At 37.7% G+C, this 14,166-nt stretch overlaps 1 protein-coding gene across 1 annotated transcript; it reads right to left on the bottom strand.

Annotated features, from left to right (window-relative positions):
* Positions 1-281: 281 nt before the first annotated feature.
* On the bottom strand, positions 282-7,724 carry Ent1 (Equilibrative nucleoside transporter 1). The gene is made up of 6 exons (XM_067766575.1): positions 7,083-7,724; positions 1,638-1,941; positions 1,108-1,581; positions 960-1,045; positions 702-901; positions 282-642 (listed from the first exon to the last, which is right to left on the bottom strand). Exons 1-6 carry the CDS (start codon positions 7,422-7,424, stop codon positions 531-533), a joined length of 1,518 nt encoding a protein of 505 aa, XP_067622676.1. The 5' UTR covers positions 7,425-7,724; the 3' UTR covers positions 282-530.
* Between the last annotated feature and the right edge of the window lie 6,442 nt (positions 7,725-14,166).

Below are 14,166 nucleotides of genomic sequence, written 5' to 3'. Positions count from 1 at the left end.
TTTTGCTGGGTTAAACCCAAACTTATTACTGAAAAACATATGGTTATTTTTATTTGATTAACAACGATATGTTAAAAATTACTTTCCATTTTTCTGAGTTGTATAACTTTCAAAAAAAAATTCCAAGCATGAATTTCATAGACGAGTGCGTACAATTAAAAAATGAAGCTTCTCCTAATATTTAAGGTGAATAGAGAAGAACCTTTTTTCTTTAAATGATTATGTATGTGTGTCGCTTCCCCGGTTACAGCTGAATTTTAAGTAAATTTTCTCAAGAAAAGTTTGCATCAATTCTTCACGAGTAAACTTTTTTATTTATATATTTTTCTAAATAAGTCAATTCCAATCAAAGTCTTGCTCTAATAAGCCATTAGAAATAAAGAAGTCAAAAAATAAATTGAAAAGTGCAGCCGAGCTTAACCTAAGTCTCACTAATAAAATTTCATTATGTACATACCTAATTGTTCTTGATAAAATACAAAAGGCACTAATGAATTTCGCTAAGTATAGATATACACACACATAAATATTCATAGCATTTGAACGAACGACATGCTAAGTAATGAACCCACTGCCAGTCCTAAACTCAAACTAGCCGCCATAATCGAGGAAGCCATTTCTTTTTCATGACGCATGACGGATCTGAAATATTTTAGGATGTCAAGACTTTACGGTTTCCCTTTAAAGTAGCTTATATTTACCTGGGAGCCATTATTAAGTTGATATTAGCTAAGTACCCATTAGTTATGCCAAAGGTAAGTATCATTATAATAAACGATGTGTCTGTATGCACAAGAATAGGCAAAAAGTAATGTATATTACTATTCGAACATAAGAAAAGAGGCACATAAATCATGCGTATCACAGTCATTAAGAGCACCGTATGAGGATTGTCTCGTGGCTGAAAAAAGAATGATTAATCAAATTTTCTACATTACTTTAAAACACTCTATACTTACTCTTTCCCACAATCCAGCTAGTATGCGACCGAAATAGTCGCCGGAATTAAAGAAAAGATAGTTAACAACTGGCATGTAATATATATCTGAAAGTGGTAACATATGGAATTAAAGAACCGTCACATATTAAAAAAAAGTAGGAGCCTACCATTCCAAGCATATCCTTTGCCATAGTTCTCAGACTGCATTAACACTGTAACGCCTGGATATACCGACAGAGTCGTTGCGAAAAGTAGACAAATATTTACTGACTCAACAAATATTTTGCCAAAAACTTCTTTAATGTTCGGTTCTAATTGGATTGCAACATCAGCACTACGACTATGTGAAGGCGTATCTGCCAATATTTCATACTTATCTCCTCCTTCAAAGTAGTATATAAAAAATGGTTGATGCGACATAATAGCGTAGCAGATTATGGATAATAAAATCGTTACAGTGGCAATGATAAAATATATAAAAGCTGTAACCGATGGCGCAGCACCAAATGCAAGTACAAAAATAAATGCAAGTGACGAAATTATCCCACCTAAAGCTTGACCACTGACCAAAGCAGTCATATAAAGAGATGGAAAGAGTCCAGCTACCCCGAAAATACCTCCAGACATCGTAGCCGATGATACTAGGGATATAAACTTGTAACTCGATGATTCCTTAAAACTACAATGCTATACTTACTGTTGATTATTACCACAGTAAGCAAAGTGATTAGAAAAAATTGTTCTTGCCATTGATCCGTGTTGACCTCAACGAAGCTCGTCGTAACTATAAAAATACCTAAAATTGTGAAAAGAGTCCCAAGTATTTTCACATTAAGCGAAACTAGGTGTCCATAAATAGCATTGAGTATCAGAAAAGTTGTGCCCGAAATAGATGCAGTGAGTGTAAGATCACAGGTGAAGCTTTTTTGCATCGGTGTCAGTTCTGGTGTATCTATACTTGTATCATTGATGGTTGTGTTTCTGAATTTGTACATCCAATACTAAAATGTAATAGAAATATGTAAGCGTTATAGTAGAATTGAACACACAAATTTTTTGGTAATGAGGTATTAGTTCACTTTTTTTATATTCAGTATGTACTTGTTTTTTTTATGTACTTGTACACAAGGATATTATAACTTTGAAGGGATAACGGTTGTACGTATAAAGGAATCGATATAGATATAGATTTCCTTATATAAAAACTACCAAAATCGAAAAGGATTCTGATTGGGTCATGTCCGACCGTCCGTTAACCACTAACTTGAGATATTTTTGAGAAATTGCGTACAGTGACTTATTTGGACCCGGAATATATTGGTACGAGCCGGACACGTGCGCATCTTGCGCAACCAATATAAAAGTCTCTTATCAAATATCAACAAAAATCAGCTGTTCTATCAATCAATTAAAACTCACCCCATCAGCGCCGCCATCTAGCGTATGATAGCAACTGCCAGTAATGCAGTGCAAGTATTTACAATGTGCCTGAGTACAAATAGATTTCTTTGTGTGCTCACAATCGTTTATTTTTAAAAAATTATTTTATTATTATTATTGCTCTACGACCAAAATTGCCCAAAGCTCGCTAATAGCCCGAATCTCCATATTTACAACCAAAAATTTATTTATAGATTTGGATTCCAAATAAGAGCGAAAAAGGGACCCGTACATAAAAACAGCAATTAGAAATAATATATATGGATTGGGGAAATCGAATGATATCCAATTATTTCGATATCGAAAAGATGACAGCCACGTCCACTTTAGAAAAATTTTGTCTGAACCTTACATTGACAAAAAATTCAGTATCTTTACAGTATTTAACTAAATATACTTATATTCCACCTCGGAAGCCACATGGTCGTTGCTCCGCTCCTTCTTTAGTTGATCTTTTATTATTATTAATGCCATTTATCGAACAAAAATCGGCCAATCGATTTTTATTAAGAGCAAATAGGAGGAAACAAATTGGAAGTCACGGCACTTTTTATATCCCGCGGTAACACGATAGATTTGGAAAAAATTTAGATTTCATCAAATTTGATGTACAATAAAAGCTTATCTGAACTCAAAAAACTTTAGTGTTGAAAATGGTTGAATCTGGTTATAACTATATTGGACGGACAAGTTACCTATAGTCTTTCATATAGGTTTACGAACGGCAGTGAAAATAGACCTCGGGTCGTTAGTAGCAGAAAAGATATATGTATGGGCAGCCGATTCGCCTAACAAGCGTTATCATCGATCACACAAGTGAGGCAACCACAGATGTTCATACATTCATACAAGAACTGCGAAATAATTTTGAACAAGATAAGCTAACGAAAACATCACATCACAGAAGCCCGCAGTGTTTGTTCCAAAGGATTTGCAAGTTTGAAGTCATGTATTCTTTAGGGATGACACAATACGACTACCGTATTTATAAAAAAGCATTAAAAACTGGTAATTGAAAATCATTGAAATGAGAAGGAAAGCCTTTGGAACAATATAATAAGCGAACGAAAAACATTGCCTCAAGGGAGATTCTCAACTGAACTAAAGAAATTTAAGTTTTCTCTCGCCTAATAAGTACATAGTGTAGCTAATATTAAGAAAGTACAGATTTTTCGGTATGATATTCATGTATGAAAAACTTCGAAACTATGGTGTTTGAATTACCCGCTTAAAGTTTTGTACGTGAGATGTGAAAGCCATGCTTCGCCTACTATACCGAAGGTCTTGGGTTCAAGCTCCGGGAAAGCAACATAAACATTTTAAAAGTGTTTTCAATTAGAAAGAAGTATTTCCAAGGCGGGTCGCACTTGGTTGGGATTTGGCAAGACGAGAAGAGAAAATCGGCCTTGTTGTTGTTGTTGTAGCGATAAGGTTGCTCCCCGAATGCTTTGGGGAGTGTTATCGATGTGATGGTCCTTTGCCGGATACAGATCTGGTACGCTCCGGTACCACAGCACCATTAAGGTGCCAGCCCGACCATCTCGGGAACGATTTATGTGGCCACATTAAACCTTCAGGCCATCCCCTCCCTCACCACCACCAAGTTCCATGAGGACCTTGGGGTCGCCAGAGCCTCGTCTGTTAGTGAAACAGGATTCGCCGCGGATAGGTGAGGTTGACAATTAGGTTTGGAGAAGCTATATATTGCGCTGGCAACCTGAAGGGTTGCGCTACACACCCCTTGAATCTGGTATTTTAGTCGCCTCTTACGACAGGCATACCTACCGCGGGTATATTCTTACCCCCTTACCCGCTGGGGGTAGAATCTCCTCAGATATAAATCGCGCCAAGTATACATTTGTTTCATTTTATACAAGTTCAAATAAAGTGTCCTCGTTTTTTCTTGATAACTAACAGAAATTTTCGATTTTAGTCATGGTATCCCAGAAGAAAAATTGACAAGCGCCTTTCTATGTAATGCATTATAGAACAGCTTCCAAGCGAGAGCTACGCAAATCTGTCCAGAGTCCCACTGACAGTTCTTCTTGCGCTACATGTGGATACGCAAGTTCGCAAGGTGTTTGTTTGGAAGAGAAATGTGGAAAAAAAAATTAATTGACAAATGAAGTACTTACTAATTCTTATTTATACTGGGATAAGTGCATATGGCGGCCACCGTGGTGTGATGGTAGCGTGCTCCGCCTATCACACCGTATGCCCTGGGTTCGCACCCTGGGCAAAGCAACATCAAAATTTTAGAAATAAGGTTTTTCAATTAGAAGAAAATTTTTCTAAGCGGGGTCGCCCCTCGGCAGTGTTTGGCAAGCGCTCCGGGTGTATTTCTGCCATGAAAAGCTCTCAGTGAAAACTCATCTACCTTGCAGATGCCATTCGGAGTCGGCATAAAACATTTAGGTCCCGTCCGGCCAATTTGTAGGGAAAATCAAGAGGAGCACGACGCAAATTGGAAGAGAAGCTCGGCCTTAGATCTCTTCGGAGGTTATCGCGCCTTTCATTTATTTTTTTTTTATTTATAAGTGCATATGCATATACAAATACAAATGTAGATTGTATCTTGGGATGTCGAATACACTGCAAAACAAAACTGTGTACTTTAATTTAGTTTACTACATCGCTCATACATCTCACTCATAATTAAACAAATGTTAACATATTTTACAATATTAGGTTTTCCTATACAAATTCTAAAATAAAGGATTAAAACCTACAGGTCATTAAAATAGCTTGACGCTATTTGCATCCAAATATTTTCATGCCAAGTGTGTCTTCCAATTTATTCAGTGTTGAATTTTATATTTTATTCTACAAATTGAAGAGTTTACATGTTGTTAAGGCGACTCCGAACGGCATATCGTGCATATATATTTTTCATACACATATGTATTTGCAGGAAATACTCTCGTAGTGTTAACCAAACCACTGTAAAAACACGACCCAGTTTTGTTTTGATCTGACGAAGATAATCTGAGCAGCAGAGTAGAACCACGAATGTACAAATCACTATATGAGCGTGCTACTGTTGGCGCATGCAGATGAGAATGACACCATTGAAGTTTGCAAACGCGACGTATATCTAAATACGCAGTGTAGATAGAGAGGCGAAAAAGGTTGGTTGTTGTTGTTGTTGTAGCAATAAGGTTGCTCCCCGAAGGCTTTGGGGAGAGTTATCGATGTGATGGTCCTTTGCCGGATACAAATCCGGTACACTCCGGTGCCATAGCACCATTAAGGTGCTAGCCCGACCATCTCGGGAACGATTTATGTGGCCACATTAAACCTTCAGGCCATTCCCTCCCTCCCTACCTCCAAGTTCCATGAGGAGCTTGGGGTCGCCAGAGCCTCGTCTGTTAGTGAAACAGGATTCGCCGCGGATAGGTGAGGTTGACAATTGGGTTTGGAGAAGCTATATATTGCGCTGGCAACCTGAAAGGTTGCGCTACACAGCCCCTTGAATCTGGTATTTTAGTCGCCTCTTACGACAGGCATACCTACCGCGGGTATATTCTGATCCCCTAACCCGCTGGTATAGTGGAGCTAAAAGCAAGATGAAGTACGTACAACCCCAGTAGGTTAGGGGGCTTAGAATATACCAGCGGTAGGTAAGCCTGTCGTAAGAGGCGGCTAAAATACCAAATTGATTCAAGCGGTTGTGTAGGACAACCCTTTCAAGAGGTTGCCAACGCAATATATAGCTTCTTCAACCCAATTGTCAACCTAACCTACCCGTGGCGAATCCTGTTTCTTTAACAGCCGAGACTCTCGTGACCCCAATTTCCTTATGGATCTAGGGGTGGGAGGGCGGTATGGTCTAGAAGTTTCATGTGGTCATACCAAATCGTTTTCGATATGGTCATGCGAGCACCCCAATGGTGTTTGTTACAGGAACGTATCGGATCTGCAATGGTCTACCATTGATGGGAGCTAAATATATCCTACATATATATCGACTGTGAATGGCAACTCCTAAGGCAGATGAATCGTTGCTAAGGTATACCTTCCTGGAAAAACGTTTTTATTACTACATGAACGTCGGCCACACTGTAAAACATTGTCGGCTTCAAATTTTGTTTCTTGCTGTAGGGCCTACTTTGTAAATTAGTATATATATATATATATATATACACTTATATAAATATATATATATTAGACTGGGTCGATTTATTAACCGATATCGCGCCATCGATTTTTCGATAGGATTTGGGCTCGGGAAAAAAGTTCCACTACGCATACCCAAAAAAATAATTTTCAAGCCTGCAAAAAAAATGGCGAAAGGGTAAATTTTTCGACCGAAACACCTCTCAAAGCCCTAAAAATATTTTTTTTTTTTTTTCAAAAAACTGGCCAACGTTTTTATAAGTTTTTTGAAAAAAAATATGTTTTGGGCTTTGAGGGGTGTTTTGGTCGAAAAATTTACCCTTTCGCCATTTTTTTTTTTTTTGATAACTCGAAAATTTTTTTGGGTATGCGTAGTGGAACTTTTTTTCCTAAGCCCAAATCTTATCGAAAAATCGATGGCGCGATATCGGTTAACTTTCGTCCATACAAATCGACCCAGGTTAATGTATATATTGACAGATGTATTGCCTTTGAATTATCAAACTAAGTACTACATATACATATGTAAATGTACAAGCAAAATTTATAACGCGCTTTCCATACATAGAAAATTGTCTTAGCTTACATCTTCAGCTGTTACAAAGAAATTCCATGGTGTCATTGTGGCTACACCCAAAAGATAAAATACAGCATATGTATAGCTGTACCGATCTGGAGGAGCATTTGATATTAATATTTGCCTATTAGTACGTAAATCCGCTTCATCCATTTCGTTGTTCATTGTTGGCAGTATCGCTTGCATATACTTTATGTCATCTTCATCGCTGGAATCAGTATTCGCATTTAACCTGTCTTTATGTACGGGATCCCCAACGCCGTTGTCAATAGCATTTCCGGACTGTGGAAACTCCTCGCTTTCTATCAGCACCTGTTGATCCGTAGCTTTGCCTTTCCACCTAGTGGGCATGGTGGTTCAAGATTTACGCTTGAATCGTGGTCCTATTGTCCAAAGCTGTTTAATGCTTTAGTTCTCTTTACTTATCGCATTGAATAATCTCGTTGCTTAACTTTGACTTTTCGCAGGAGAATGATAAATTAAGGTTATCTTATACCTCTATCGCAGTCTTCATTAACATTTATTACATTTCGAATTTTACAAATTTTGTTACTTCAATGTTTTCTTCGTCACTTTTATTTATCAAATATCTAGTACAAAATTCGCGATAACATGAAAACAAACAAAGGGGATCTATTTACAGTCAATTTAGTTATGGGGAACCAAAATAATAACTATCGATGACAAACGATAGATAATGTGGGTTTCGTCGAAATATGAGTAAATATGATTCGTTATTCATTTTTCATTGAATAATTTTGAAACCTGAGACTTTTGGAGAATAAATGATAACGTCAAGACGGTGCACCACCTAATTTTTACAACAATTATCAAATGTGAGGTAGTAGTTCAGTTTACGGTACCCACCGAAATTTGGGCCAAGATTTTCGAGTGTGGAATCAAAAGACGCGTATTAATCTCGAGAGCAATAGTCCGAAGCGGAAAAGAAAAAGTTTATCTCTGTCCGGAGATATTTGCAGTTGAACTTGGCGATTTTAATGTGGTTGTTATTGTGTTTTACCCACAAAAAAAAGTGTGTATCACCGTGGCGGTACCCACTGTTATACCACACACCCGGACTTGGCATGGCGTAACCCAGGGTTATTTTTTATAACCGCGGCCGAAGGCCGCCAACGAAGAAAGGTGGTCTGCGCAAAAATACTATGGTCCCACCCCCGATTTCGGAGGGACCCGCGGGTCTTTTTTCGGTTATTCGTTAATATATTTTGAACGGGTAAAAAAGTTAACTTCCGCTTTCGGATTCATGATCTAGACGTGAATACGCGTCTTTTGATACCTCACTGGAAAATTTTGGCCCAAATTTGGGTGGGTACCGTAAACTGCACTATTACCAAATGTGATATCAAAAGATGCGTGTTGACCCTCGTTTTTAGAATCCAGAAGCGAAAATTAAAATTTTTAGGTAAAAGCCTAGTTGAGGGGTCGACTGCTAATACGCTACCAAAAATATCGAGAGAGGTGTCAACAAAACGCGTATTATTCTCGAGAACAATAATCCGAAGGCGGAAAGTAAAATTGTATCTCTGTCTGGAGATATTTGCAATTGAAGTTGGCGATTTTCATGTGGTTGTTGGTTCGTACCCACAAAAAAATTATGCATCAAAATACTATGGATCCCACCCCGGTTTCGGAGATACCCGCGGGTCTTTTTTCGGTTTTTCGTTAATATCCTTTGAACTAGGTAAAAATTTTTATTTTCCACCTTCGGATTATTGATACTGATGTCAAGACGCGTCGTCTAACACCTCTCTCGATATTTTTGGTAGTGTATTAGCAGTCGACCCCTCAACTAGACTATTACCAATTTTTATTTCTGTCAAAAGATATAACCAAAAAATCGGTTCTAATTTTCACGTGGTTGTCGTTTTTTGTCAGATTTGTTGTACACACACACACCCACTAATACAGAAAGGTGTTCTGCGCGCATTTAGTTTTGATCCCCAAACCGGTGTCGGACCCACCCAGGGTAATTTTTTATAAGCGCGGCCGAAGGCCGCTAACGCAGAAAGGTGTTCTATGCAAAAAACACTATGGATCGGGCCTCATATTTCGGGTCCTCTCGGGGTCATTTTACGATTTGGTGGTGCACCGTCTTGTAAAATGTTACCGAATATATGTGTATATCTGGAATACTCCTTTTTAAGGGCCGATTCTGAGCGTTACCGGTAAAATAGTCCCCAGAACATTATGTAACCGAAAATCGTTACCAGTTCTTTTATTCGCGATTCTGGCCAAAAGTGGTAACGCTGTCATCATCGAAGAACTCACCAATATCTGTGGTGAAATTTAAAAGTTGGGTTTCATCGCTTAATCCATGACGGAACGATACAAAGTGGCAGCATGCGACAGCTGAATATAAACCTTTTTATTTGATTTGATACATCAACTTCCGGCGCAGTTCGATTTTGACATTCGTCCATCGAATTTACAAAAACAAAGCACATGGAATTTTTATTTATGTTTGTATGTATGTCACCATGCTGCCACCTTGTATGGTTCCGCCATGGCTTTACCGAAAATGTGTCACTCGTAGATACGAGGTTAACAAATATACGAGAAGATGTGTATATATGTACATACATGCATAAGATTTTACATAGTTATATTGTAATTTATTCTGTGAAAGTACATAATGTAAACAAATATATAATATATAGCAAGAGGCAACACTTTTTTACTATTATCTTTACTTATTTGCGCTTACAATTCTTTATTTTTCAGTTTTACCTTTTTCTAAACAACAGCTGTTGTTTGGTTATTTCGATGTAACCACCTACTTTTGTGGGTAAAAAATTATCCGGCTACTTTCGCGTATAGAATACCAAAAGGGTGTAAAAGTTTCCACATGATTTCGTTACCGTGGTGAAGAATGTTGTTACCACACTAGAATCGGGGCGTTAATATTAAATTGATCCCATCAACCGAAAACTGAATAAGTTAACGTTTTTAACGTTTTATACATTTATTTGATATCGCTATCGCTACAACATATACGGGTAAAAATTATAACAGAGGTCGGATGCTAATACGCGCCAAAAATATCAGAAGAGGTGCGAAAAGACGCATATTGACCTCGATTACCATAATCCGGGAAAAGAAAAGTTGTATCTGTGTCAGAAGATATTCATTGCTGAAGTTGGCAAAATACATATGGTTGTGGTAATGTCATTGTGCACTGAAAAACATTCGGGTAGAAGGGGATTTGCACGTATTTAACTTTAATCCCAACCCATTGGTAGATCGGCAAGGGATTATTTGCATAAGTGTGGCCGAAGGCCGCCAAAGCAGAAGGGTGTTCTGCGCATACTATGGATACCATACTCGGTTTTCGAGGGACATGGGGCCATTTGTCGGTTTTTCGTTAATAACTTTTGAACAAATAAAAATTTTGGACGCGTGTTAGCAGTCGACCGTTATGATAGACTTTTACGCATATACGAATCAGTTGACTACTATCGTGCAGTGGGAATCAATTTGGGTTATTCGAGTCAACTCGTTATAAAGTTATCTGCTCAAAAATTATTACACTACAGTGGTTTCTTGTTTTTGTAAACTGTGTTGCGAATATAGCCATATAATAGGATTATATGATTAATAAGGACTCAAATTTTTCACTATGTACATAAATATGATTGTCAATTACAAGAAGAGAAAACCTACAGCACATAATATAAGCGCAGAATTGCTGCGTATCTAAATTTAAACACAATGAACAATGATTAACACTACGCAAAACAAATGTGTCGCTGCATGCTGCATGACCTGTTCATACAAAATCTGCTGCCTTAAATCAGTGTTGGGTAACAAATAAACCAACCATTACGAACAAGCACAAAACAACGTGCCAAATAAAATAATATTTTTCCGCCATTTGAGTTGTTTTACGTATTTAAATTCAAAACTTTATAATGAAAACAATTTTTTTGGATTAAAAGATTGATTTTGAATAAAGAAATTCAATATTTGGCGCGTTTAAAAATATTTCCTATTCTTTATACAAGTCGCCGCATACAGCTACCAGGTAAATATAACTGCACGTGTGTCTACAAAACAATCAAGCAGCAGCAAAACAAGTGAAAATTGCTGCACATGTAATTTGGGCATAAATATGAAATCAAGTCAACAATCAACAAAAATGAATCATCCGGTTACTATCGATAGTTGTACTCAGTTCCTCCACAGCTGGTGATGTGTAGTCAGAAATACACGTTTCAATAACACTTATTGCAGGGCTTGGCAGCACTTTTCATGGTTCATGTACGTGGTTGAATGTCTAGACTGCACAATATTTTAAATTTTTATTGTACAATTATTTGGATTTCTCACACGAACACAGTTTTGAAGCTTTACAGACAAACTTTTTGAACGTTTAAACCGTCAAAACAGGATCTCAAGAGAAGCTTGAAACTTTCGCTTCTGTCAGTTGTTTTAGATTTTCAAATATTAAATAAGCTTTAGTTGCTATGCCAGCCACCTAAACAAACTGAGCCTATTGGATTGCATCCAGAGGATATATTCGACTGCATTTTAACGGCACCTTACCGATATTGGGCTTCCCCGGGAAATAACCAATACCTTATCACAGTAAACGGTGCTGATTTGGCGGACCGTTTTCTTCCCCATATATAACATTAGACCCTTGATCCCGCCTTATTGGGCAGGTGGTCTAATAACCCAACCCGGGACCCGAAGTACCGTATAGCACTAAGAATTGTCCAACGGTTAGGGGCAGTGCTCGACCAACAGACCTGGAGAGTGAGCGTTGGCAATCAGCCCAAGATTTGATGAAAATAGGTCGAAGACAGTTTCAGAACTTTACTGTGAGAAACGCCACTAGTTTTCGCGAGTATTTGTACAGCCTAATGGAAATAGGTAAACAGATAAATTTAGACGAGGCAAGTACAATTGATTATTTTATTGAGGGTATTCCAATCTCAAGGTTTAATAAGTCTATTTTGTACTAAGCAAAGACTATGGAAGATTTGAAGGAACAGGTGAAAGTGTACGAGAAAGTAAGAAAAGCTAATATAGGATTAGTAAAGACAGGGGCGTCTGAAGTTTTAAAGGAAAATCATACCGGAGCAACAAAACCGAAAGAAGAATCGAATAGGAGGTGTTTTAAGTGTGGAGATAAATCTCATATAGCAGCAAAATGTGCAAAATGCAACGAAATGGGTAATCGCTCATTCGAGTGCAAAGCTAAAAGAAAAGGTGGAAAAGAGGTAAAGAAAGAGGTAAGTACTGTAAATACTTTAGGTGACGAAGTTTTTCAGCCATTTTGCAGTACTGCTAGAGACGAGTTACATTTCAAAACAGTAACCATTGTGAATGATGACTAAGTGTGTTATCTTATCTGTTAAATGCCTGACAGGCTGTTCAATATGGCTACTTTTCAGCGTTTTGACAGGCTGTTCAATATGGCGGCGCCTATCTTCAGCGGGTGATAGAAAGAGAGACAAAATGAGACAGCGATAGTCAAATACAAATCAGGTGATCCAATCACTTTGGAATTTTGACGTTTATGCAGCAGATATCACACTTAGTCATATTCACAATGACAGTAACCGTAAACGATTTAAAGTTTGACACAGCTATTGACTTGGGTTGTTCTTTGAACTTGATACGGTACGATACATTAATGTTAAGCAGATGTGAACATAAGTTAAGCGATGATAGGAGGAAACTTTATAGTGCTTGTGCAAATGTTATTGAGACGAGAGGTAGCTTCGAGACCTTGATGCATGTAGATGGGATATCGCTAAATGTCACACTCCATGTAGTCAGGGAAAAAGACATTCAGTTTGCAGGGATAATAGGTAAATGTATTTTAAAAAACGTAGATATCATTTTAACTGAAGATGACGCTGTTTTCAAAAAGAAGAATTTATCTGACAAGGAAAAATTAAGTATAAATAAACAAGAAGAGTGGATAAAAGAGTTTGATGTGGTGACGAGTTAAAAGAGATTAAGGCTCTAGACGTACAGCATTTAGACGATATTTTAGCCAGAGAAGTAGCAAGTTTGGTTGAAGAGTATAAACTGGTAGGTAACTGTGAATCACCCGTACAAAAGGAAATAGTTTTGGCAGATGAAGTAACTGTATACCAAAATCCGAGGCGAATGACGATAGAAGATCGGAAGTTTGTGGATAGGCAAATCGAAGAGTGGTTAAGGGAGAGGGTAATCAAACCCAGCAACTCTAACTATGCTTCTCCGATTGTGGTCTTTCCAAAGAAAAGCGGAGAAAAACGTTTATGTTGTGACTACAGACAACTTGATAAAAAAATTATACGAGATAATTTTCCGATGGTCGTGATGGACGATGTTTTAGACAGATTGCAAAGTGGAAGAGATTTTACAACGTTGGACTTATCCAACGGATTCTTTCATGTCCCAGTAGCACCTTCATCAAGAAAATATACGGCATTTGTATGTAGTGACGGGTAGTACGAATTTTGCGTAGTGCCATTTGGAATTTCGAATTCACCCGCTGTTTTTTGTCGGTTTATAAACGCAGTATTTCGAACATTAATTCAGAAAGGCATCGTGATAATATACATGGACGACTTGATAATACTATCAAAAGACGAAGATGAAGGTATAACTAAATTAAAAAAGGTTTTAGAAGTTTGTTCGACGTACGGACTAAAAATAAAGTGGACCAGGTGTCAATTTTTAAAGCGGAAAGTAGAATTTTTGGGATACATTATCGAAAACGGTACCATTCAAATTTCAGAAAACAAAACGAAAGCTATAAAAAAATTTCCTTTACCGTCAGACAAGAAGAGTTTACAGAGATTTTTAGGGCTAACCTCATATTTTCGAAGGTTCATAGAAAACTATGCAGTAATCGCTAGGCCGTTATCAGATTTCCTAAGGAAAGACATAGTCTTTAAATTAGGCGTAGAGCAAATAACAGCTTTCCAGCAACTGAAGGGGTTTTTACAAAAGGCACCGGTATTGAGATCATTCTCCCAGAGTGCGGTAACAGAGGTACATACTGATGCCAGTAAGTATGGGTATGGGGCTATATTACTGCAGAAGGACCCTGACGATCACAAATTACATCCGG

This window comes from Eurosta solidaginis, chromosome 2 (assembly GCF_040869045.1).
Source record: "Eurosta solidaginis isolate ZX-2024a chromosome 2, ASM4086904v1, whole genome shotgun sequence".
In the NCBI taxonomy this organism is placed as follows: Eukaryota; Metazoa; Arthropoda; class Insecta; order Diptera; family Tephritidae; genus Eurosta; species Eurosta solidaginis.
The sequence above is the reverse complement of the archived record's forward strand: the minus strand, read 5'-3'. Positions and strand labels throughout refer to the sequence as shown.